The sequence below is a fragment of the Tenrec ecaudatus genome, chromosome 12, assembly GCF_050624435.1.
Source record: "Tenrec ecaudatus isolate mTenEca1 chromosome 12, mTenEca1.hap1, whole genome shotgun sequence".
Taxonomy (NCBI): Eukaryota; Metazoa; Chordata; class Mammalia; order Afrosoricida; family Tenrecidae; genus Tenrec; species Tenrec ecaudatus.
In genome coordinates this window covers 135,617,454-135,642,152 of record NC_134541.1, presented here as the reverse complement: position 1 = coordinate 135,642,152, position 24,699 = coordinate 135,617,454, and the positions used below count along the sequence as shown (strand labels likewise).

The following is a 24,699-nucleotide window of genomic DNA, read 5'->3' as shown; positions in this document are numbered from 1 at the left end:
GCTGCCCCGTGGGAGGAAGAAGAGGCCGTCGGCGTCTGTGAAGAGCTGCAGTCTGGGAAACCCTCGACAGGCTCCCTGTGGGTTGGAATCAACTCGATGGCTGTGGATTTGTTTGTTTGTTTCTAGCCTTCTGGAGCGAGAACAACTACCGAGAGAGCGAATGTTCTTTATGATGACACTGGGGAAACGGGGAAGAAAAAGACTACCGTATGTACTCGAGTATAAGCCTACCTGAATGTCAGCCGAGGCCCCTAATTTTACCACAAGAACTGCTTTAAAACAGTGCTGGAAAACTCGGCTTGTACCTGAGTATATATGGTAGTGTTCGTGCGTGCCATGGTATGAAGGGGCTTCAGAAAGTACTTGGACAAATGGAAGGACAGACAGAATAAGATTATGGGATTTTTCCAGGCCCTTTTTGAAGCCCCCTCACGTATGTCACTATATGTCAGCGAATTGGACCTGGTGGTTGTTAACGGGTCGGGGCCAGCCAGGCAGCTTCTGTCAGCAGTAACACACTGCCAGGTACCTGGTGAGGGGGCTCCTCGGGGCCCCCCGCAGTTCCTGTTGTGCCACAGGCCAGCAAGGGTGGCCCCTGCTCCCCTGGTTCACACACGGCTTTCTCCACTCGCCCCTCTGCCAGGGATTCGCAGCTGCTCTTGCTGAAGCGGTCGCCGCGCTTGCCCTGCCCGTGACAGTCACCGATCTGAAAGACTACGACCCGGATGACCATCTGCTGGAGGAGGTGGGTCCACAGCCTGGGATTGCATACTCTGGCTGAAGTTCACATGGGCCAGAGGACAGGAGGGTTTTCACGATGAGTTGTGCTCCCATTGAAGGGGTTTCCGGCGCCGGTGACTCAGGCCTTGACTGAGTGGGCAGGTTGGCTCTGAAGTGGGCTGGGCCTGGCCCCTCTTCTCCATTAGCTCTTCTTGGGGGCAGGAGAGGCCCCAAGTCTCCTCCCACCGCTTAGAGCCCCCTCTTCAGGTTGCTCCCGATGCCATGACTAGGAAGCTGAAAAGCTGAGAGCCCCTTTAGAAGGCGGGCTGGGCCGCATGCTCTCGACGCTTCCCCTCACTCCCCCGACCAGATGAGCGGCACTGGTTCTGTAAGGCAGCCACCCCCAGGGCTCCGCTGGCTCGGCCTCAGTGTTGTGCCTCCTCCTTCTACGATGTCCAGAAGGAGCCCTGGTGGCGTCGTGGGTATGCGTTGGGCTGCTGACCACAAGGTCAGCAGTTCAAAACCTCCGGCTGCCTCAGGGAGAAGGAGGGGCCTGTCTTTCTACTGCTGTGAAGCCTGTCAGTCTTGTAAACGCACAGGGGCAGTTCTGCCCCTCGTATGGAGCGGCTGAGTCGGCATCGACTCGGTAGGACGGAGCGTGGTTTGTAAGAAGATGTCTGCCCGCCTGTCCTCCCACTTTGGAAAGTGAGTCGCACTTTTCAACACACCCTCCCATCTCCCTGGAGCGGTACGGAGAGGACGAGGTTGCGTGGCCGCCAGCCTGTTCCTCCAGGAGTTGTCTTTTTTCTTCCTCCGCCAAAACGACGCCGAGCATCAGCCCGCTATCGTTCCTCCCCTGGCCAGGTGACCAGGAAGAACGTCTGCGCCTTCCTGCTGGCCACCTACACGGATGGCCAGCCTCCCGAGAGCGCCCAGTGGTTTTGCAAGTGGCTGGAGGAGGCGGCCAGCGACTTTCGGTTCGGCCGAACGTACCTGAAGGGCATGAGATACGCGGTGTTTGGCCTGGGGAACTCTGCCTACAGGAGCCACTTCAACAAGGTCAGTACGCGGGTGCTCGGAGTGCATCACGTATCCCTCTCCTGAATGATCACTTACGGGCATCCTTGGATAATACATTTCCCTGTTATTCTTCACGGCTGGGAATTGCCCTCCATTCTGCATTCACACTTAGCCTAGACCTGCTGCTGCTGCCTTTGAGACAGACCCGTAAGGCACAGGGTCCCCCTGGCTCAGCTTTGGAAGCAGAGTGCTGGGCCTTTCTTCCTCGTCTTACTGTGGGAGATCCATGGAACCCCGCTCAGAATCACGGCAAGCCGCCGATAGAGCTCCACCCTGGGACAGCCAGCTGACCAGGGGTGGAGGACAGCGTCTCCTGCATGTTGCTGTTGAGCGGTGCCCTCCGGCCCGTGGACCCGGCTCATAGCGACCGGTGCACAGCAGCAGGGGCGTTTCCTCACCGTTGCTCTGTCGGAGCCCCTCGGTGCAGCCACTGTCAGCACGTCTCGCTGCCCCTCTCCTTCACCAAGCACGGGTCCTGCCCCAGGGCCTGGCCTCTCCTGAGAACAGAGTGTGTGTGGCTCGCCCTCCTTGCCTCTGAGAAGCAGGAGGCTGAGGATTCTACCACCGAACCACCAGTGACTCCCCCATATGTGCTCTTCCCTCCCCCCACAATTTGTCAGCAACAACCCAACCAGAAGCAAACTCCAGGTGCATGCCCTGCACTCGACGCTGACGCCATGTGGCTAGCTGGCTCACTAGTAGACGCGTGTGAGCGTGTTCACTCCCGTGCCATTTTGTCCCTTCTCGGTCATTGAGATCCCACAGTGACTTGCAGCTGTTGGCCTCAGGGCGTGACTTGCATTCCCCACGGGGGAGCAACAGGCTTCTCCCCACCCCCTGCGTTCCCTGTTGTCCCTTTCCGACCTTCTGAACCCCGTTCTCGGGTCAGGCTCCCCCTTTCAACCTCGAAGCGTTCACCTTTGTGAGGTATTCAACCGGGACTCCTGCCTGCGGTTGCTGCCTTCATCGGCCTGCCTGCTGTTGGGCTGGGCACTGACCCATGGTGGGGGGTGTGGGTTCGAGGGTGCCGCCTGTCTCTCCTGGTCCCTTCGATTACTGTGCTCTGCTCCTTCGCTGCCCCCGCCCTCCGCTCACGCCACCCCCCCCTATGTGCAGGTCGGCAAGAACGTGGACAAGTGGCTGTGGCTGCTGGGCGCTCACCGGCTGCTGAGCCGCGGGGAGGGCGACTGCGACGTGGCCCAGAGCATGCACGGCAGCATAGAAGCCGACTTCGGCGCCTGGAAGGCCCAGCTCGTGGCCCGGCTGCAGGAGCTGCGGCACGGGGAGAAGCAACCATGCAGCAGCGACTACAGGAAAGGGACGTGCGAGTGCGGCCAGCACGGCGCAGAGGGGCCCAGCGCCCCCGAGAGGCTGCCCCACAGGGGCACAGAGGTGGGCAGCCCGAGCAAGACACGCCTGCCCCGGTGGCTTCTGGGTGGGAGGAGGAGCCGTTGTTAAGGGCACGTGGGCCCTCACGTTCCTCTTCCGCTGCTGCTTTGCTCGCCCTGTAGCTTTCTGCCATACGGTGCTGCTTGGGAGGGGCCCGGCGGCCTAGTGGCCACACATGGGGCCGCTGCCTGAAAGGTCAGCGGTTTGGAACCACCGGCCGCTCCGAGGAAGAAGGAACGCTTCGCGACTCTGTTAAAGAGTTACAGTCTTGGAAACCCACAGGGGCATTTCCGCCCCAGCCTATTAGGGTCACCATGAGTCGGAGTGGTCTCAGTGGCAGGGAGTTTTTTGGAATTGCTGGTCAGGAAACAGGTTTGCCAAGAGGTGAGGCTTATCCAAAGTGACCTGAAGTCTTAGCCCCTCTGTCACTGTCCATCTGTCCGTCTGTCGCAGCTCCCTGACCCCTCTTGCCCTCAGCACACCTCCTTCAGAGATCCCAGGTCCCTTGAAGCTCCTGTCATCCCTGTCCTGTGCCTTGGTCCACACACCCCGTCACTCGGCGTCACTCGGGCAGCATTGGCGTCCAACTCCGGTGTCGCTCCCTCCCTCCCTCCCTTGTTCCCATCAGTCTTGTTTGGTGAGTCGCCCAAGTGGGTGGTGCCTGCCACACCCAGCTGCCAGCTCCCTGGCCACGACCCCTTCTCAGGTTCCTCCCTCCACGACCAGGACTCAGTCGTGCAAGCCCTTTGTGGCCCCGGGATTAAACCCAAAGCCTAGCTGCCTGCCTGCCCTGTGCCTGCCGCTCCTGTCATGGCCTGGATCTCATGCGGGCATCGACACCAGCTATCCCAACAGCCTGCCTGCCCTTCTGCGTTCCCGTCACTGTTCCACGGAGCCCTGGTGGCTCTGTGGCAGACGTGCTGGTCAGCGGTTCAAACCCTCCAGCTGCTCCTGGGAAGGGAGCTGAGGCAGAACTCCGGAAAGGAGAACGTCTTGGGAGATCTCACTCTGTCCTATGAGCTTGTTGAGCTGCCATCGTCTCCATGGCGGGCGTGGCAGGGGCCAGTTGTGGCTCTCACTGCTCTCCTGCGCCTGCCTTGCGTGTCATCAGTGGGAACCCATCTTTTAACCCCACTGCTCAAGGAATCGCCCTTCTTGTCAGAAGAGCTAGCCTTTTCTTCCCCAGGGTCCTGACCTGCCGGGCTGGCTTGTCTCCCTGCGGGATCCACAGTCCCAGCAGCCACAGCCCCCAGACTCCCTGCCACAGAGTCGATGCTGACGGGCAGACCTGCCCCGTGCGTGAGCTCCCCAGCCTGTAGCTGTTGGCGGCAGGAGAGAGCCTCGCTGCAGGGCGGTGTGGCGTGACACGGGCATGGCTTAGCAGACGGGGAGCTCGCACGCTTGCTTTGCTTCCTGGCACACAGTGATGGCAGCTGCCCTGTCCCAGCAGGAGGGGCCCCTGGAGAGCAGCAGTGAGGAGAGTGACCCCGACGACCCGCCGAGCCTCAGTCCTGTCGTCGACGTCGAGGACCTGGGCGACATCGTGAGCCATGTGAAGAAAGAAAAGGTATCGTTATTGTGGGAAGTTTTTCCTCCTGCCATGGGCCCTTTGGATATTCGTGACATCATCCTCGGGCCGTCCTGGGCACACATTTCAGGAACCCACCCTGATGTGATGGCTAGGACCCCGGGGGAGTACTGGTTACAGGCTGATCACAAGGTCGGCAGTTTGAAACCACCAGCGGCTCCCAGGAGAAAGACAAGGCTCTCTACTCCTGTAAAGAAGACAGTCTCGGAAACCCACAGGCACTTCTGCCTCCTCCTGCAGGGCGGTTAGGAGCTGGAATTGCCTGGATGGCAGGGAGTTTGGTGTGGTTCGGTGCTGGCCAGCCGGGGAGGTTAGCTGGTCCGGATGGTTTTGCGGGCCGTCTTTGGCTCCCAGCCAGAGGTCCCCACCCCTCTGAGTGAATGAAGGCTCTCTGGAGAAATGGCTGCTCCGGGTGAAGAAGGGGGATTTATAGAGCAGGGAGCAAGGGGGCCCCCGAATCTGACAGGAAGCCGATCTAGGTGGATCTCTGCACTTTCCCCAGAGCAGAAGTGGGCCAGAAGTTTGCAGATGTTCCACTTCTTAGCCGGTTCCTCTTGTGGCTGGCCGCTAGAGGGCAGCAGAGAAAAAAGTGAACCACCCACTTTTCTGCTCTAGAGCTAGGCTCTCTAACCCCCTCCAAACCCCAAATAAAACCAAACTCACTCACTGCCATCGAGTCAGGACTGACTCATAGTGACCCATATACAGGACAGGGTAGAACTGCCCTTGGTGGTCTTGAACTGCTGACCTTTCAATAAGCAACTCAATGTATAAACACCCCACCACCGGGGCTCCCCGGAGCTGGGCCACAGTGCTTCTGGGAAGAGCTAGAGAGAAAGACAAGGCTGTCCGTCTGCGCCCAGGCTGGGAGCTCAACCACTCCGTCTCGTGCTCCGGTACTTTGCTGCTGCTGCTGCTGCTCTGGAACCACTGCCGTCTCCTGGAGCATGACAGGTCAATTGGCAGGGACTTTGGAGTCCAGAGGACACGCTCCACCCATCTCTGCTCCTGACGTGGCTGTTGCCTGCCCAGTGATGGCAGTCACCTGACCTGTGTGAACACTCCTTCCCACTGCCTCCCACCCACATCCAGCGGGACAGGGTCGTTTGGTGGGACTCTGGCTGGCAGATCCATGTTTCACACTGCACCACATGGGGTCAGGGGCTTCCAATGCTCATGTCTTCCAGCTCACCAGGCCTTTTTTTGGAATCACCTCTGGGTAGACTCCAGCTGCCAACCTTTACGTCAGTAGCCTGTCATGGCATCCATTTGCCCCACCCAAGGCCCCTTGGGGCTGTGAGGGGACGTGAACTAGAGCAGGAAGCTGAGGGAGGGTCCTGCAGGCCTTCCTTGTCATTTGATGGATGGGAACTTTATTAAAAAACCCCACTAAACCTCCATTGCCAAGGGAGTTAGTTGATACTGCCTCATAGCGACCCTGTAGGACAGGGTAGAACTGCCCCTGTGGGTTCCCCAGGCCCCACATCTTGATGGGAGCAGACTGTCTCGTCTTTCTCCTGTGGAGCGGCAGGAGCTCCACCTGCTGACCTTGCGCTTAGGGGCCCAGCTCAACCCAGGGAAGCCCTGGGGTGCAAAGGACGAAGCCCTCGACTACCCTTCTGAAAACGCACCCCGAGGGGCTTCAGAAGACCTAGTGATCCCCAAAGCAGCCTGGCGGGCTCAAACACAGACCTCGTGCTTAGCGGCTACTCCACCAGGCTCCGACCTCAGCCTGATCTCGCTGTGTGTTGAGAGTCTGTCAGTCACACGTGAGGCGCTGCGCCAGGTGAGCCTGCTGCGTGGCATCATCACAGCGTGCCTGCTCCAAGCAGATGAGGAAAACGGAAATCCAGAGGAAATACAGTAACTTGGCAAGGCTTGGCAGTTATCTGCGCTCCAGGTTGGGGAGATGTGCTTACCACCTCGACAGAGGGGGTTGCTGCTCTGTGTTCTGTGGGCAGGCGTGTCCTAGTATGAGTGTGACGTGTGTCTTTTAAAGGTGACCCTGTCTGGTTGGTCCTCTGGTCGCTGTTTAACTGGTAGCTCCATTGCTCTGGGAGCCCAGGGTTTGTTATTTCAGGATCCTATTGGCTTTGCTGTCCTTCAGAAAGAAAAGGCTCGGTCGGAAGGGAGCAGCCGCTTGCTGGGCCGCACAGGGAAGCCTGAGGACCAGGAGAGACGAGCGATGATCACACCTGCCCTGCGGGAAGCCCTCACAAAGCAAGGTGAACCCCCTCAGGGGCTAACGCACTCTGCCTGAGCGCCTGTGCGTGGTGGCCGGAGGTGCGTCACGTCGGGGCAGAGTCAGAGCGACCCCATGCCCTGTAAACAGGATGATAGGCCACCCGGTCTGAGCCCGGGGCTGCAGCCACTGTGTCCATCCGATTTGGTGAACTTGGTCATCTTTGTCCTTGTCCCTCTGCTTACGAGTTGGAATTGACTCGATGACTGAGTTTTTGAGAGTGCTAGTCTACCAAGCAGGCTGTCTTTCTTCCAGGACTGGTCTGTCTTGCTGATGTGTCTCGTCACCGTTTCCTCCAAGGAGCATTCTGGCTGCACTTCTTCCGGGACAGGCTTGTCTGTTCTCTTGGCAGTCTGTGGTGCTTGTCAGTGTTCTTCACACCAGCAGCGCCCTTCACAGGCATCGGGTCTTCTGTCTTCCTTGTCCGCTGTCCGACTTTCACATGCACAGGAGGAGTTAAGGCGCAGCTCAGTCCTTTCTCACAGTGACATTTTGTTCCATAGCAGTTACAGGAGGCCTTTTGCAGCCGATTTGCCCAGCGCAAGACGCACTCTGCCAGTCGATTTCCTGAGAGCTGTTGCCACGCCGCCATGGGGGTCAATGATGGAAGGTGGCTGGTTTGAGCCCCCGCTGCTCCAGTGGCAATCAGCTTCCAGCTGTGGAAACCCTCTGGACAGATCGACTCTCTCCACGGGGCTGCTACAAGTTGGGACTGACTTGCCAGCAGTGGGTTGAGCCTTTGGCTTGTTGATTGAGGTCAACCCCTTGGGCTATTTTGCGTACCACATACCTCTTGGGGTGTCCAGTCGGGCTTGTCAGAACAGGCACTGTCCCCAGCTCACTGTGGGTGGTGAGACGCATGCCCCCCCCCAATCCTCTGTACCTTTTTTCTGCAGGTGTATTGCTTTTTTTTGGTGAGGAGGTGGGGTGGCTCTGCAGGGCTCCTGGCTGCTCCCGTGGGAAGCTACCCCCTACTGCCCAGCCGCCTGTGTCTTTGTGGAACTCTGGGCTTTCTTAGGCAGAACGCGTCCTCCTGCTCCCCAGCCCGGAACCTTCCCTGGCCTCACTGGGCTCTCCCTGTGGCTCCCTGTCTCTGTGGGGTGACTCTGGATGCTTGAGGCTTCATATCTCGGAGACTGTCCCTGGTGTATTTTGTCCACTTGGTGCTTCAGGTGAGAGTGGGGCCTCACCCCACCACCTCCCCCCAGTGAGCAGGGACCCAGCCCAAGGTCTCCAGCATTGGCGCCCTGCCACCTTCCTGGGTGCCCCTACAGCTCTGTGCACCCCGGACTGCGACCACCTGTAACCCTGTGGAACCTGGAAGAGAGAGAGAGAGAGAGAGAGAGAGAGAGAGAGAGAGAGAGAGAGAGAGAGAGAGAAAGAACGAGCTAGCTGACGAGCAGTCATTTTGTTTGGGAAAACGTCAGGAATCCAAATGAAGTGTTAGCATGTTGTCTGGGAGGCTGTGTGTCTTTGTGTGTTTAAGCGTGGTAAAAATATACATAAGAAAACATTCGCCATGGTAACGGGTTTCTCCGCACCTACAATTCAGAGACCTTGATGGCAGCCTTCAAGTTGCTTAGCCCTTGTCAGCCTTTCCCGCATCTCCCAGCATCATGAGCACACCCCCAAAGCCCCCTAAGCAAGCCCCCCACCCCTTCCTTTCCCTTCACAGCCACCTCTGGGCATCAGGGATGATGTTTGGTTTCTATATGTCTTAAAAAAGTTTTAAAAATAGCTTTATTAGCATAGAGTTCACATATGCAATTCAGTGGCTTAATCCAATTAAGAAGAGTTGTATGTAGTCACCGCAATCAATTTTAGAACACTTTTAAAAATATCATTTCATTAGGGGTTCTTACAGCTCTTAGAATACTCCACAAATCCATCATATCAGTCGCATTTGCACATCGTTTTCAAAGCATTTTCTCTCTACTTGAGCCCTTGGAAATGTTAGGTTTCTCGGGTGAAAAATGCCTCTGTCCTTGGCATTGCACGAGACACAATTCACGCCGAAGCCTGGTTTGTGATCCAAGTGGGTGTTGAGAAAGGATAGAAGCAGACTCTGGTGTTACGGTGAACTGAACCACAGGCACCTATGGCGCCGCACACCCACACGTGGCGGCCTGAGGCCAGGAGGCCGCAGCACGGCCCAGGAGCAGCTTTCAGGGCCCTCCGCTGGAGGCCTGGTTGACCCCGTTGGCTGGAATTAAGCCCCCCTGGCCTAGCTTGGGGCCCTCCCAAGTGTACTTACTTCCGGGCTCAATGGCCTGTAGCAACAACCTGTAGCCTTTACGCAGCCACCTCCTGTGGGGGGGCCTGGGCATCGAGGGGGACCACTCCCTGTCCGGCGAGTAGCTGGATCGGGAACCCCTGTTTCTACTGCTCCTTGTGAGGAGCTCCGCGTTTGCCCCCACTTCCCCTGCCCTGCACGCATCTGCTTCTTTCCCAGCCTCTCGTTCCCTGTGACCTTGCCCAGTGTCCTCCGTGCGCTGGCATGAGTCAGACTTCATTTCTCTTCACGGCCGCGGAGCGTCCCATTGTGGGCACGTCGCATGGTGTCTGTCCATGGTCTGCGGAGGGACACACGGGTTGCTCCACTGGACTCCGGTGGAAAGGGCTGTGGTGGACAGCGGCACCTTGGCTCTGTGTGCCTTCCTGCCTTCACGGCTGCTGGGCCATTGCCTGGCACGGACGTCTCGCTCCCGTGCTACTTCTGCGTTCAAACTCTTTCTTTCCCCTTTCTGAAAACGTAGGTCTGTCTGCCCTGGTGGAGGATGTGCACCGCGTGCACCTCACAAACACCCAGCGACTCGCTCCTCCAAGTATAATTCAGCGACGCTGAGGACATTCTTGGAGTGGTGCCGCTGGTCTCCGAGTCTGGGCGCCCCCCCATGGACGCAAACTCACGGCTCCGGAAGGCTCTTTTCCAGCCTTTCATGTTGCCGTTGTCACCTGTGTTCGAGGCAGAGAGTTCCTCCACCTCGAGGGCTTGCTGCTCGAGGCCGACATGGTTCACGGTCGGAGCTTCGCTCAGCTCTCTCTTTGTTGGCTTGGCAGACGACGGCAGGGGTCGTTGCTGGTTTATGTTTTACAGTTGACCCCGGGCTCCTTCAGCCGCCTTGTCTCCAGCCGGTGAATATCTGAAATAGCTGATCCTTCCGATCGAGGGTCTTCTGTGGAGGTTTCGATCAGTGTTCAGCTGGCCACCACTTGGTGTGCCTGCTCTCTAGGCCAAGGAGGCAGGCTTTCTGTCTGACCCTCTATCCTTCCGCTCCGGGTGAGCAGAGACCAATTTTTGCACCTCGGATGGGCCCTGGCAAGCTTTTAAGACCCCAGGCGCTTGGTGATGAGCCACTGGGCTTATGAAGTGGGATGTCCCCGAAAACGTGCCCCTCAGCTTCCAAACTCAGGAAGGTGTGCGGCTGGACACCAGCGGCCTCGGCAGCTACTTTGTTGTCCTCGTAAAGATGCCTGTCCCACAGCGTCTGCCCGCTCAGCCTTTACATGCGTACGCTCGATTAACGGACTCACCCTTAATCAGTGTGGTTTTTTAACTCCCTCCTCCCTCTCCCTCCTGCCCCTGGTCACCACCAATAAACTTGGGTCCCTCCACGCTTGCCTTTTCCTGTCTTTCAACATGTTCACCTCTTTGGCTTGCCTGTCTTCCCAGGGACTGCACCAGTGTGCGCGTGGGGCCTTGTTCACACCCGTGCCCCCCTCCACCCCCTGGTCATCACCATCTTGGCAGGCATGAGGAGTTTCTCCTTGTGTCCTCCATCTTTCTCTGATGGCCAGGCACACTGCGTATTTCTTTGTGGGCTTGTTGGCCGTCCAGTGTTCTCTTTGGGGAGCTGCCTGTTCAAGTCCCTGGCCATGGTCTGCTTGGCTTGCTTGTCTTTTTGTTGGTCAATGTGTAGCACTTTTATATAATTTACCCTTTAAAAGAAATCTCATGAGTTTTGAAAGATTGTGACATAGGCGGAGGGTGTCCATTTCAGGCCATCTGTCTCCTCTGTATTCGAGAGTTAGACCATTGATCAGCCTCCCCATGTATCCCCCCCCCCCCGCCCAACTCCTCACTTCTCTTTCTCCGCTTATGCCCTGCAGCCTCTCTTTCACCACCGTCAACACCTGTCACCTTCCCTCCCTCCGCAACCTCCAAAGTCTGTTCCCTGTGGTCTGCAGGACTTTGTCTTGGTGCTTATCTGCCTGCATTGGCCCATCCAGGGTTTATCCTTTGGTGGTTGACTGATGCCCCTCACCGGGAAGCTCGCCGGGTCCGATTCGAGTCTTCATCTTTCTCCAGGTGTGGCTGGTGCTGGTTCCTCACCCTCATCTTGGCCACAGGGCTCTTGTTCGTGCACGGGGAACACTTTCCTGATCGTGCAGAGGTTGTGAGCTCTGTGCTGCTTGGAATCGGTGTCCGTGGCTGGGCTTGATCGGGCTGGTGGCTCCGCTGGTCCGAGCTGGTGGAGTGTGGCTCCTGTCTCCTCCTGGAACCAAGTTCGGCCCAGAATGGGGTGCTCACTGCACCCTTGTGAATTTGGAGGAGCCTTTTATTGCCGGGTGGGTCCCGAGTCTACATTTTATTTCATTTTTAATCATTTTCCTGGGAGCTCCTGCAGATATTGTAACAATTCATAATTCAGTTACATCCAGCATAATTGTACAATTGCTGCCTCCATCAGTTTCAGGACCTTTTTGTCTTGAACTCCGTGATATCAGCTCCCTTTTATCCCCTTGCCCCGCCTCCCCAATCCTTATCGTTATATATTATTATTATTGTTACTGTTTTTTGCCGTATCTTACATCATCCAATGCATCCATTCGCCTGTAATTCCGTGGTCTGTCCCTCGTGTGGGGTTGTACAGTTGTCGTTGCTGTGAGCTCCCCTTCCGTCTCCTTCCCTCAGGGAACCATTGCTCCCGTACTGTTTCTGAAGGGCATCTCTCGTGGCTTTCATGCATCAAACAATCTTAGTTATACAAATGGACCTACGCAGGTGTGACAAGGTGAGTGAGGTGAAACAAGGACCGTTATGGCAAGGCGGGGAGATATTAAAGAACTAGAGGATGGGTATGTGTTTCATCAGTGCTATACCACACCCTGGTCGCATCCTCTCTTCTGTGTGGCCCTTCTGCGAGGGACTGTCCAATTATCTTACACTTGGGTTTTGGGTCTCCACCTTGTCCACGCTCCTTCACGGCAATTTTATTGCTTGCTTTTGAACTTCTGGATGCCCACTCCTGTTGACACCTCATGGTTACGCAGGCTGGTGTGCTCCTTCTGTGTGGGCTTCATTGTTTCCCTGCTAGATGGCGGCTTGTTTAATTTCAAGCTTTTAAGACCCTGGATGCTATAGTGTTTAATCACCAGGCACCATCAGCTTTCTTCACCACATTTGCATAAACACCCAGTTAGTCTTCAGAGATCATCAGGAAGGTGAGTATCATCCAGTGCCATGGTATTAGAACAAACCGCTCTTGTACTGAGGTAAGATTTAAGTAGAGGCCCAAAGTCTAGCTGCTTCTGTGTTGTATTTATATATACGTATAAGCACAAATGTACCTATTTTTTCCCATTCATTATAAACTTTATTTATTTAATCATTTTATCAGGGCTTGTACATCTCTTATCACAATCCATCCATCCATCCATTGTGTTAAGCACATTTGTACATCTGTTGTCCTCATCATTCTCATGCTTTCTACTTGAGCCCTTGGTATCAGCTCCTCACACTTATTTTTATATACTTCTGTATTTACTCATATATACATCTATTTATACTTATAATTTTTCTTTCCTTCTGCCCACCATCATGCTTACCCATTGTTCGCCTCTCAGTAATTCCTCTCGGACACGTGTCAATCGAGCCAGCACGACCAGGAACGCTGCACCCTCTCCCCGTCCGTTTTAGTGCCCTTGCTCTTCCCCTGTCCCTGCCCTTAGCTGCTCATCGCCCCCTCCCCCTCCCCTGCCTCCTCCCCTCCTGTGCCCCCAGGACTGTAGGGCTCATCACTGTCTCCTGGGGCCTGCTTATCCTGCCTGTCTTACGTAGATTGACACCAAAAGGGAAAAGAGAAGACCTTACAGATAGCTCCAAGTCTTCCCGTTATCCTGACCGTGTAGATGAGCATCTCTCCACTCAGCAGCGGGAAGGACAGTTATGAACCGTCATCGACGCCCAGCCCCACTTCTCTCGGGGTTCCACGTCCTGGGCCCCCCTACCCAACAGCACATACACCCTTTGGTCCTCAGCCTCCTACAAGTCCCCATCGCTCTTCCTGCAGCCAGGGGTGGAGCTGTCTAGTGCCTCGCACTGCCCCTCTCCCTTTACACCTTCAGGCTTTCAGTGTGGCCCCCGTGTGAGTCACCCCAACCAGTTCAGATGCGGTGCTAAGCGCTGCCCCCCCTCCCTCCCGTCAGATGTCTGCTATCGGGATTCCTCGGGGGCTTCACGTTTTTGCTCCCACTGCTGGTCCATTGCACTCCCTTCTTGGTTCGGCGGCATATGGGCGGGTCAGTCCAGCAGACTGCTCTCCCTGAGCTGTATCTTCAGGGCTGCCCTCTGTAGGGTTGTCATCTAGGGAGGGGACGTCATGTCCGAGTCCGTATTTTAGAACCCAAACCCAAACCAAACCCACCCCCATCGAGTTGATTCCAACTCACAGCGACCAAGCAGAGCTGCCCTGAAAGTCTCCAAGGCTGTCAGTCCTGACAAGAGCAGACAGCCTTACCTTTCTCCCTCAGAGGGGCTGGTGGGTTTGAACGGCTCACCCTGTGGTTAGCAGCCCATGCCTCACCCACTACACCACCAGCCTCCTCCGTGTGTAGACGTGTGTACACTTGCACTCGTCTGGTGAGTTAGACCACTAATGCTTTCTGCCACGGGGTGACTTTGATGCTGTAATGTAAGCAGAGAAGAAGGGATTTTGTTAAAATTCTGAAAAGATTGTTTGACTGAAGGCCTGGCGTCAGTCCTGTTCATGTGTTTGTCTGTCCCTTTTGTGTTCTTTCAGGCTACCAGCTGATTGGAAGCCACTCGGGCGTGAAGCTTTGCCGGTGGACTAAGGTACTGACTCGCTTTGACTCACGTGCTAGTCCTGTTTTGGCCACATTCAACCAAACCAGACTCACTGCCATTCCGTCCGTGCTGGCTCACAGTGACCCCCTCTGCCTTTCTGAGACTGTAACCATTTACGGGAGTGAAAAGTCCCGTCTTTCTCCCGAGGAGCTGCTGGTGGTTTCAAACTGCCGACTGTGCGGATGGCAGCCCAGCCCGAGTCCACTACACCACCCGGGCTCCTTCGTAGGCCACTTGGAGACGGCCATTACTGCAGCCAGCCACCTTTTCCCATGTTAAAGGCCTGCTTCCCATAGTCATCCATTTGCTGTCAAGTCATTTCCGACTCACGGTGACCCTATCGGACAGTGCAACCCCTTCGGTGTCCCAGGCTCTGAATACTTACGGAAACAGACTGCCTCATCGTTCTCGTGGGGCAGTGAGTGGGTTCCAGCCGTTAGTCTCATGGTTAGCGGCTGGTGCTTCAGCCCCAGTGCCTGCAGGACTCTTTCAAAGGCTTGCTCTACATCAGGAAAATGCGCAGCTTTGGGAGGAATTTGTAGAAGGAGCGAGTTCAGTGGACGTTCGTTCTACCTGGACTGTAGAGGTTGAAGAGGAGTGACTTGTATTGATGGGAACAGACCTTAAGTCTCTGAGATGAAGGCCTTTGCCCCGTCCGCGTATGTCCAGATCACTGTGGCTTGAGGTGAACTGGTTTACGTCACAGGGTTCCTGGTGACTCTGGGTTAAGCTTGGAGCTACTGGCTGAAAGGTTGACAGTTCAAGCCACCAGCCTCTCTGCGGGAGAAAGATGTGGCAAGATCTGCCGCTGGAAAGATCCACAGCTTTGGAAGCCCTCGGGAGGGGCTGTCTGTCTGCAGGGTGGCACTGAGTCAGAGTTGGCTCAGGCTGGTGGGTGGTTAAGGTTGAAAACGGTCCTGTTGCTCTTAGCCAGGAAACTCACAGTGGTGAGTCGATCGTGACCTCATCGTGACCTAACATGGTGGGGTGGAGTAGAACTACCCCGGTGGGTTTCTGAGACTGGAACACTTTCTGGGAGTAGAAAGCCTCATTTTCCTCCCAAGGAGCAGCTGGTGGTTTCGAACTGCCGACCTTGTGGTTAGCAGCCCCATGTGTCACCACCATATCACCAGGGCTCCTTGTAGGGATCTTCGTGAATGTAAACGTGCAGAAGCTCTTGGAAAAGGCACAGGTGGTGAGCCCGTAAGGGATTGTCCTTTAGGTGGAGTGAGGCATCGGCTGAGAAGTGGGGGCTGCATTGAGGCAGGGTTCCCAGGCTCCAAACCCCTGTCTGGCTCTCCCCTGACAGGGCGTCAGCTGCCTGATACTTTAGGGCCGGGGGAGCTGTTCTCCAGCTAGATGCAGGGAGGTCCGGTGGTGTTTGTGCCTTGAGATTTGTGCCCTGGGAGTCCAGAAGGCCAGTCTGGACTGCTGGGAGCGAGAGGCCAGGGCTGGAGGGGCCAGGTGGCCAGCAGTGTCAGCTGGCGGACACTGGGTGAGCCCTTTCTTGGCGTCCCCACCCCAACGGACACCTCCTGGAGACAGCTGCGGAAGTGTGCTCAGCCCATGTCACATGTACTTTGGTATTTCAAATCAACTTGTAGAAAAATCCCATCCTCTTTTAATTCTATTTTTCCTCGAAACTTTTTGAAGTGTGCACATGCTCACACACGTGTGTAATGAGCAACATCTCAGGGCTGATATATGGGTATATTGCTTGTCTTTTCCCTTGGTGGTTCAGCTCCATTTCCCTGGTTTCTTGAACCCCCAGGACTAGGTGAGGTGTCACGGGGTTGGTCCGGACCAATTCCCGGCCTGACCCTGTGCCACTTTCACAGGGGCTCTTGGGCATGAGCCCGTTCTTTTTAAAAAAAAAAATACTTGTATTGGGGGCTCTTACATCTCTTAGCACAATCGTACTCATCCAGTGTGTCAAGCACATTTGCACGTAGGCCATCATCAGTGTGACCCATTATTTTTTTTAACACACATTTATTTCTCTTTTTCCAACACAGTGTGTTTTCGATCCAGTATTTCTTTTTTTTTTTTTTAACAATTTATTGGGGCTGATACAATTCTTTTCACAGTTCATACATATACATACATCAATTGTATAAAGCACATCTGTACAGTCTTTGCCCTAATCATTTTTTTCTCTTTTCTTCTTTTACATTTTATTAGGGACTCCAACAACTCTTACCACAATCCATACATATACATACATCAATTGTATAAAGCACACCCATACATTCCCTGTCCCAATCATTCTCAAGGCATTTGCTCTCCACTTAAGCCCCTTGCATCAGGTCCTCTTTTTTCCCCCCCCTCCCTCCCTTTTCCCCCCTCCCTCATATGCCCTTGGTAATTTATACCTCGTTATTTTGTCATATCTTGCCCTATTCGGGGTCTCCCTTCCCCCCTTCTCTGCTGTCCCTCTCCCAGGGAAGAGGTCACATGTGGCTCCTTGTAATCAGTTCCCCCTTTCCAACCCACTCACCCTCCACTCTCCCAGCATCGTCCCTCACGCCCTTGGTCCTGGAGGTATCATCCACCCTGGATTCCCTGTATCTCCAACCCTCATATGTACCAGTGTACAGCCTCTGTCCTATCCAGCCCTGCAAGGTAGAATTCGGATCATGGTAGTTGGGGGGAGGAGGCATCCAGGATCTGGGGGAAAGCTGTGTTCTTCATCGATACTACCTCACACCCTAATTAACCCATCTCCTCTCCTAAGCCCCTCTATGAGGGGATCTCCATTGGCCGACACTTGGGCCTTGGGTCTCCACTCTGCACTTCCCCCTCCATTTAATATAATATATATATACACATACATATATACATATACACATAAATACACATACATACACACACTTATATCTTTTTTTTTTTTTTTTTGCATGATGCCTTATATCTGGTCCCTTGGGCACCTCGTGATCGCACTGGCCGGTGTGCTTCTTCCATGTGGGCTTATTTGTTTCTGAGCGAGATGGCCGCTTGTTCACCTTCAAGCCTTTAAGACCCCAGACACTATCTCTTTTAATAGCCGGGCACCATCAGCTTTCTTCACCACATTTGCTTGTGCACCCATTTGTCTTCAGCGATCCTATCATGGAGGTGTGCAGTCAATGATATGATTTTTTGTTCTTTGATGCCTGGTAACTGATCCCTTTGGGACCACTCGATCACACAGGCTGGTGTGTTCTTCCATGTGGACTTTGTTGCTTCTGAGCTAGATGGCCGCTTGTTTATCTTCAAGCCTTTAAGACCCCAGTCACTATCTCTTTTGATAGCCGGGCACCATCAGCTTTCTTCACCACATTTACTTCTTCACCCACTTTGGCTCCAGCCGTTGTGTCGGGAGAGTGAGCATCATAGAGTTCCAATTTAATAAAAGAAGGTATTCATGCATTGAGGGAGTGTTTGAGTAGAGGCCCAAGGTCCTTCCGCCACCTTAATACTTGACCTATAAATATCGACACAAAGATCTATTTCCCCAACCTCCTATATATATTTGCATGTACATGTCTTTGTCTAGACCTCCATGAATGCCCTTTGACTCCTAGCTCTTTCCTCCATCTCCCTTGACCTTCCTCCTGCCCTACTACCATGCTTCATCGCCACCTGGGCTAGAGTATACCTCTTCTCTAAGCAACCTTACCCTTGATCATTTCCCACCAGGCCTGCCACTCCCCCTTCTCTACCCTTTGGGGTCCCATGTTTTTCCCTTGTCCCTGGGTTTGTTAACACCACTTCCTTACCCCCCCCACCCCCCACCCCAAGTCCCCCCGGAACTGTCGGTCCCGTTGTTTTTCATCCAGATAGTTCATCCAGCCTGTCCTATTCAGACAGACCTGTGGAGTCACTAACATGCACGAAAACTAGACAGAGGAACACAAAGCAACAGTATACAACCAGACAACAAAACAACCAAAACAAACCACTGAAAAAGAACAGAACAAAACAGTTCACAAGAGAAAAGCTTGTAGTTAGTTCAGGGATCTTTGCTGGCCCTTAGGAGCGTTTTCCAGTCCAGTCTGTTGGGGGCACCACGCCCTGGCCCCAAAGTCCACTTTCAGCATTCCCTGGGGACCTTGCCACTCCATTCCCTTGCTGTTCCGCTGCACTCCCCCAGTGCTTTGCCTCGGTGTGGTGGGATCAGGTCAGGTGCAATTCCCACACTGTGTCTCCGGTGCTGTCCCCTGTATCGCCCTTAGTCACTGAGGGGCATCATGTCTCATAGTAGGGCCAGCCATGTTGTTCTCTCTGTGGACTGGCTGCTCTACTCAGGAACATCATCATCACGGCCTGGTGGGCCAGGCTGTGCTCCACTCTCTCCTCCTGCCCCTTCATCTGCTCCCGTGTGCTCTGATCAAATATGTCCATCTCCCATAGCTGCAGGGTCAATGTCGTCCTTTGGAACACAGTGTGTTTTCGATCCAGTATTTCTTTTTAAAAAAAATCATTTTATTAGGGGCTCATACCTCTTATCACAATCCATACATACATCAGTTGTGTAAAGCACATTTGTACATTCATTGCCCTCATCCTTCTCAAAACATTTGCTCTCCACTTAAGCCCCTAGCATCAGCTCCTCATTTTTTCCCTCCCTCATGAACCCTTGATAATTTATAAACTATTATTTTGTCATATCTTGCGCTGTACGACGTCTCCCTTCACCCACGTTTCTGTTGTCCATCCCCCAGGGAGGAGGTTAGATGTACATCTTTGTAACCCTTTCCAACCCACCCTCCCGGTTATAGCCCCTTGCACCACTGGTCCTGAAGGGATCATCCGCCCTGGATTCCCTGTGTTTCCAGTTCGTATTGGTACCAGTGAACATCCTCTGGTCTAGCCAGATTTGTAAGGTAGAATTGGGATCATGATAGTTGGGGGTGGTGTGGATGGCGAGGAAGCATTTAGGAACTAGAAAGTTGTGTGTTTCATCGTTGCTACATCGCACACTGACTGGCTCGTCTCCTCCCCGAGACCCTTCCGTAAGGGGATGTCCAGTTGCCTAGAGATGGGTGTTGGTGACCCCATGCTTGCAGCCACTGTGTCCATCCATTTTCTTCAAAGGCCTTTCTCCTTTCCTTGCCCCTGCACTCCACCAAGCATGACGTCCTCCTCCCGGACTTAGGGGAGGTTTAAATAGAAAGGAGTGGAAAGCCGAAGGGAGGGGTCATTTTTGAAAATTTTGAAGAGACAACGTTGCACTCACCTATTTTGAGAAAAAGACCCTTCCGCGGCCTGCCCTCGAGGTGGGGAGCCGGTCGTTCTGGGGAGCGGTCGCCGGAGCGATGGGGAGGAAGCACCGCTGTCAGTACCTGAGGATTGTGGGAAGCGGGCTGGGTGGCGATGGATGGGGCCGGCAGCTGGCAGCGAGACGCATTTCTGGCAGAGAGACACGACTCATGGGGTGTGAGACTCATCAGTTGCTGCTTAGAGCAGTGACCTTATCAGAGGTGGAAAGACTTGTGAATGGAGGGATTCCAAGTTGATGATTCATGTCACTTGCCCTTAAAGTACTTGACTCGTGCCAGCCAGCCATGGAAGTCTTATACCAAAAGAAGATCAGGAAACACGCAGGAATCCAACGACACCCCGCGCCCGCCTTCGTCTCTGCGCGCCCTCTCCTGAGCGTATGCGGTTTCAGAGCATTCTTCCCCCAACACGACCGCGGGAGCATTTTGCCGACCTAACGGGATTTTAGGTGTAATCGCTAACGGTGATGTGATGGCTCTGACAGTGTAATTTGCCGTTCACCTGCTGCCGACGGGCCTGTTGTCGTTTCCCCTCTACTCTTGTGATTAATTACGTGAGGACATGTGTCTGCATGTAGTTTTATTTGCATTTAGATGATTTCCGTGGCGGGAAGCCCTAGAAACGACATTACCCATTCAAAGGGTTTGCTAAAGAGCTTTCTGTGTATTTCCGATGAATGCACATGGTGTACATGACTGACGAAGTCAGGGTCTGCCTCTTATTGGAAGTATTTTTCCTAGCTCATTGGTTGTCTTTGGTGTACTTCCTTTTCAGAGTTTTCATGCTCATATGACATGAAAATTGGCCATTTTGACATTTTTCGAGGGTACAACTCAAGGGACATAAATGCTTCGTCAAGTTGTATGACTGGCTGTCCCCAGGGTTTTCTCATCACCCCATACAAGCTCAGCTCCCACTAAGCAATAGCCCTCCCCTTCCTCCCTCACCCCCAGCCTCTGGTCTCACGCAGACTCTCAGCCATCGAGCCGGTTCTGTAAGGACTGGGTAGAACTGCCCCTGTGGGTTTCCAAGGCTGACCCATTTTGGGAGTAGAAATCTTTCTCCCATGGTGGAGCTGGTGATTTTGAACTTCTGACCTTACAGTTAGTAGCCCAAAGCTTGACCCACCAACTATGCCACCAGGGCTCCTGGAAGCTCTGGCGGCCACTGATAAACCTTGGTCTCTATGCATTTGTCAGTTCTAGATGCTTCATATCAATGGGGTCAGACAATGTTTGATCTCTCGTGTCTGGTTTTTTTCCACTCCAGAGTCATGATCTCAAGGTCTTATCTATGTTGTAGTCTGTATCAGACCACCCTCTCTTTTCCTGGCTGCGTACTGTTCTGTTGCATGCGTGCTCTGTCTCTCACAGCGCGCCCTGCTTTTCAGCAGGGTGCCAGAATTCCTGGCAGTGGCCCACAGAACTCACAGAAGGTGCTCGTGGTTATGGGGCTCATTAGGGAAGTTAACAAGTTTTGCAAATCATGTAAACATTGCTCAGGACATCCTTGTTCAGTCAGAGCATGTTAGAAAAATCTTTTAGGGCTGCTAATAAATGCCCCAAGGGTATGTATGCTACTTCCCTGTAAGCCTCAACCCGAAGGCACTTAGCTTCCGCCCTGTGTGGGCAGCGGACCGACTTCCTCCAATTGAGTGCCCAGAGTCGGCCCGCTCCAGGCCCAGGCCTGCCTCCTGCCCAAATGCACGTGCTGACTTGCTCCGTGGGCTGGGGAGTCTGCCGTTGGGTCTCATGTCTGCGCCCAGTTGGTTCTGCTGTTGCTGTGTCACTCATCAGCTGTCAGTCTTGTGGATCAAGGAGGTTCCGTGTGCAGGGGGCGCGGGTCCAGAGATGCGGTGCACTCCTGGCTCTTGCTGGTGGTGAGGGCCCCCCTCCTGCTGCTGAGAGGGCTCCTTCTACACCGAGCAGGTGCCAGGCTCTCACAGCAGAAGCACAGAATACAGTCAGCCTCTCTCCCAACCTTCTCGCCCTGGCCCATCAGGGAGACGTTGTTTTGGTGGGAGTCGCAGCGACAATGGCTAAAACACCCATTGTAGGTAACCCCTGCCCTGCAAAGTCTGTGTTGCATTTTGTCTCCCCATTCACCTGCCGGTGGACATTTGGGTTGCTTCTCTATGTGTTTTCATCCATGGACGGTTACACCGTTTTCTTCCACATTTCAAGCTTCTAGAATTCTGTCTCATCCAGGGGCCAGGAAAAATACCCATCTCTATCTTTTCTCTGCCTTTGTTAACGCTTTATTTATTACTAGCCTATTTGGAATCTATTTTGTGCCTAAGCGAGCGTTGGGAAGTGTCTTCTGAAAGGGCCGGTTTTCACTTGCCGGTCGGATGGCTGGGACTCAGGCGGGCGGCCACAGGCAGTGCGTAAAGGATCTGTGGTGGCTGTGTTGCCGCGAGAGCAGGCAGTGGCTGGGTGGGGCCCACGGACTCTCGTGTGAACACCCCGGCTTCAGGTGTAAGAGCCAGCCTTTCCCCGAGAGGCCGAGGCCAGAGGCCCCCTGTTCTTCAGGCTGCGCTGCCCCACCCCTTCTCAGACGTGGCCACCCCTCGCAGCCTCAGCCTGCCCTCGCCGGGTTCAGCAGTGGCTCCCAGGAGGTGCCCACAGGTAGTGGCTTGCTAAAGATCGGGGCCGGCAGACGGAAGCTCAGCTTGTCGGTCAGGAAGCAGGCACAGGCTCCCTCCGTCAGGGCAGGGCAGCGGCCCCAGCTCCTCCGAGGTGTGCAGGCCATCCCCCCCTCAGCCTTGCTGTCTGTCCTTGTCAGCTCTGCTGCTGGGCTCCATGCAGGCCTCCTGCCACCAGCTCTGCCCTTGGGGCCTCTCTGGGTCGCTCTCTGTCATTATTGTGACAGCTCTTGACCGGCTTACGTCCCTGCTGCTACGGCTGCTGCCGCCTCCTTCCTGCTACAGCTCTTCTTGCTTCTGATTCCAGAAACTCAACTCTGGGAAGTGAAAGACAGACAGACAGACAGACAGACACACACACACACACACACACGCACACACACTCTGACACACATGTCATGTTCAAGGCGAGTCCTCCCCTTGGTGGGGGTGCGGTGGGGCTCAAACTGACCAATCCCCTCTTGGTAGGCCACAGACACCTCATTTGCATAATGGGCCCCTTGCGGTCCTTCCCCGCGCCCCCTCCGTCCATCTCATTGAGGGGCTTTCTTTTCCCTCACTGGCCCTGAGTCACCAGGCGGAACTAGTCCTCGAAGGACGGACATCAGGCTTAGCCAGGGAAGCAGGCAGACCCTCAGCCAGAGGGACGGACATGGTGGCTACCACGTGGGTGCCCCAGCGGAAGGGATGTGAGATGGTGCGGACTGGGAGCATTGATGGTTCTGCATCGGGCTGAGGTGGCACCCAGCTGCCGGCACGTCCCTGCTGGAGACAGGTGGATGAGAAGGCCACAGCCCGAGGAGTGCTCCCGGAAGAGTTGCCAGAGGCAGGGCGGCTGGGTGTCCGTCGGGCGGGAGCCCTGATGGCTGTTGCAACGCCGGGTGTCTTGTTTCTGTGCTTCGAGGGCTTGACGTAATGACCCCTTGTCTTCTACTTGCCCACAGTCCATGCTCCGGGGGAGAGGAGGCTGTTACAAACACACGTTCTATGGCATCGAGAGCCACCGCTGCATGGAGACCACCCCGAGCCTGGCCTGCGCCAACAAGTGCGTCTTCTGCTGGCGGTGAGTGAATACGAGGGGCCTGATGGCCCAGCGCGTGTCCCTCAGAACTTTGCATCTCGATGGCCGCCCTCTCTGTGTTCACACTGGCCTCAGGCTCTGGGTGGGGCCGCGGGGCCCGCCCCGACAGCAGCTGACCACCACGGAGCTCTGTGGTTTGCGTGATCAAGCCCCTCTCCCATCCTTGCTGTGACCGACTGACGGGGTCGGCTGCTCTTTCTGGACCTGGTGCACCCGCGGTGCTGCCGTCGCAGAATTACCGCGGGAGGGCAGCTTTAACAAACACCTTCCTTTCCCTTCCTCACAGGTTAGGAGGCTGCAGGTACAGACGTAGCAGAGGACTGGCTGGAGGGCGAAGACACCTCTCTCTGTGTCTTCAGGTTCTAGGAACTTCCCAGAGCAGGGACCTTGTGTCCACAGGACACGCTCCACTCCGGTCTCTGCTCCCATGGCCATGGGAAGTCCGTCTCTATCCTTTGATCTCTTGTAAGATGGGAGATCATGCAGTCCACTCCCCAGAAAAGCTCCCCATCGAGCCCCTTGTCTGATCGTATCCGTCACCCCGAGGGCCCCAGTGGTGAGCGAGTCTTTCCCAGTGAGAATCCTGGCCCAGCCAAGCTGACACTCAGTTTTAAGGGGTACTTCAGCTCATGACAGGGGGTTTGCTAGTTTCTCGTTTATCAGAGGCGCTAGAATTTGGCTGTGTGGATTCTCTGCCTGTCTTTGTTTTCTCGTTCACTGATTTCTCTATGTAACGATTCCTTCTTGCTTTCCTCTCGCCAGTGGAGGTTGGACAGTGTCCCGTTACTATCCGGTCGTACGTTGGTCGTTAAACCGACACGTTTTTAAGAACTTCTTCAGCCGTGGGCCGCAGACATTGATTTGTAATGTGACGCTCGTTGTCCAGTCGTAAATACTTTCTGGTTTCCATCGTGCGTTCTTGTAACCGCATGGCTCAAAGGAGTGTTTATTTTGGAAATTAAGCGTACATTCGATCTGAGGAGTTCTTATTTCTGTTATGAATCTTCAACTAAGTGACTAGTCCTTGAGATAGAAGTTATGCCTGCGCACGGACACCTCGTTTGACAGTTAATGGCCAAGTGGTACAAGCCACGCGAGGGCGCGGAGAGAATGTGTGTTTGTGATAGCCGAGGCGTACGAATGCGGTAACGTCGCTTCTCCGCGGCTGCCAACTCGCGGTGTCCGTATGGCTGCAGGGTGCTGTACAGAAGCAGGTGTTTGAGTGACTTGTGTGGGGGGCTGTTTGTTTCCCTGTGTGTGGCCCTCAGCCCACCCCAGTCCCACAGTGGATTGCTTTCTGACAGACATCCTGTGTTCCGCTGCCTTTTCTAGGCTCGCATCACGTGCTGAGCTCCGCCCATGGCACTGCAGGCACGTGCCGTCAGTCTGTTCCCTCCTGCTGCTCGGTGGTATCTGATGCTGTGGACGCCCCACAGCGGGCGTATCCTTCACCTCTCGCCTAACCAGCTAACCGTGGGGCTGTTTCGGTGTTTGGGCTAGAGCTGCGGCATGGAGTTCCTGGTTTTATAATTCCATTTAGATTGTGTACCTTTTAACTGGTGAACTTAGTTGGCCTTATTTATAGTGATTATTTATATTGTTAAGT

General features: G+C 54.7%; 1 protein-coding gene across 2 annotated transcripts in view; it reads left to right on the top strand.

Annotated features, from left to right (window-relative positions):
* LOC142462783 (S-adenosyl-L-methionine-dependent tRNA 4-demethylwyosine synthase TYW1-like) overlaps positions 1-24,699 on the top strand; it is an 87,015-nt gene that overhangs the window by 5,098 nt on the left and 57,218 nt on the right. Inside the window, exons 4-10 of one of the 2 annotated variants that reach the window (XM_075565003.1) lie at positions 644-745; positions 1,585-1,779; positions 2,917-3,192; positions 4,637-4,756; positions 6,885-7,002; positions 14,042-14,094; positions 22,957-23,075. In XM_075565003.1, the coding sequence (XP_075421118.1) occupies positions 644-745; positions 1,585-1,779; positions 2,917-3,192; positions 4,637-4,756; positions 6,885-7,002; positions 14,042-14,094; positions 22,957-23,075 (983 nt within the window). The remainder of the gene's footprint in view (positions 1-643; positions 746-1,584; positions 1,780-2,916; positions 3,193-4,636; positions 4,757-6,884; positions 7,003-14,041; positions 14,095-22,956; positions 23,076-24,699) is intronic. The other variant, XM_075565004.1, reaches the window with a different exon arrangement.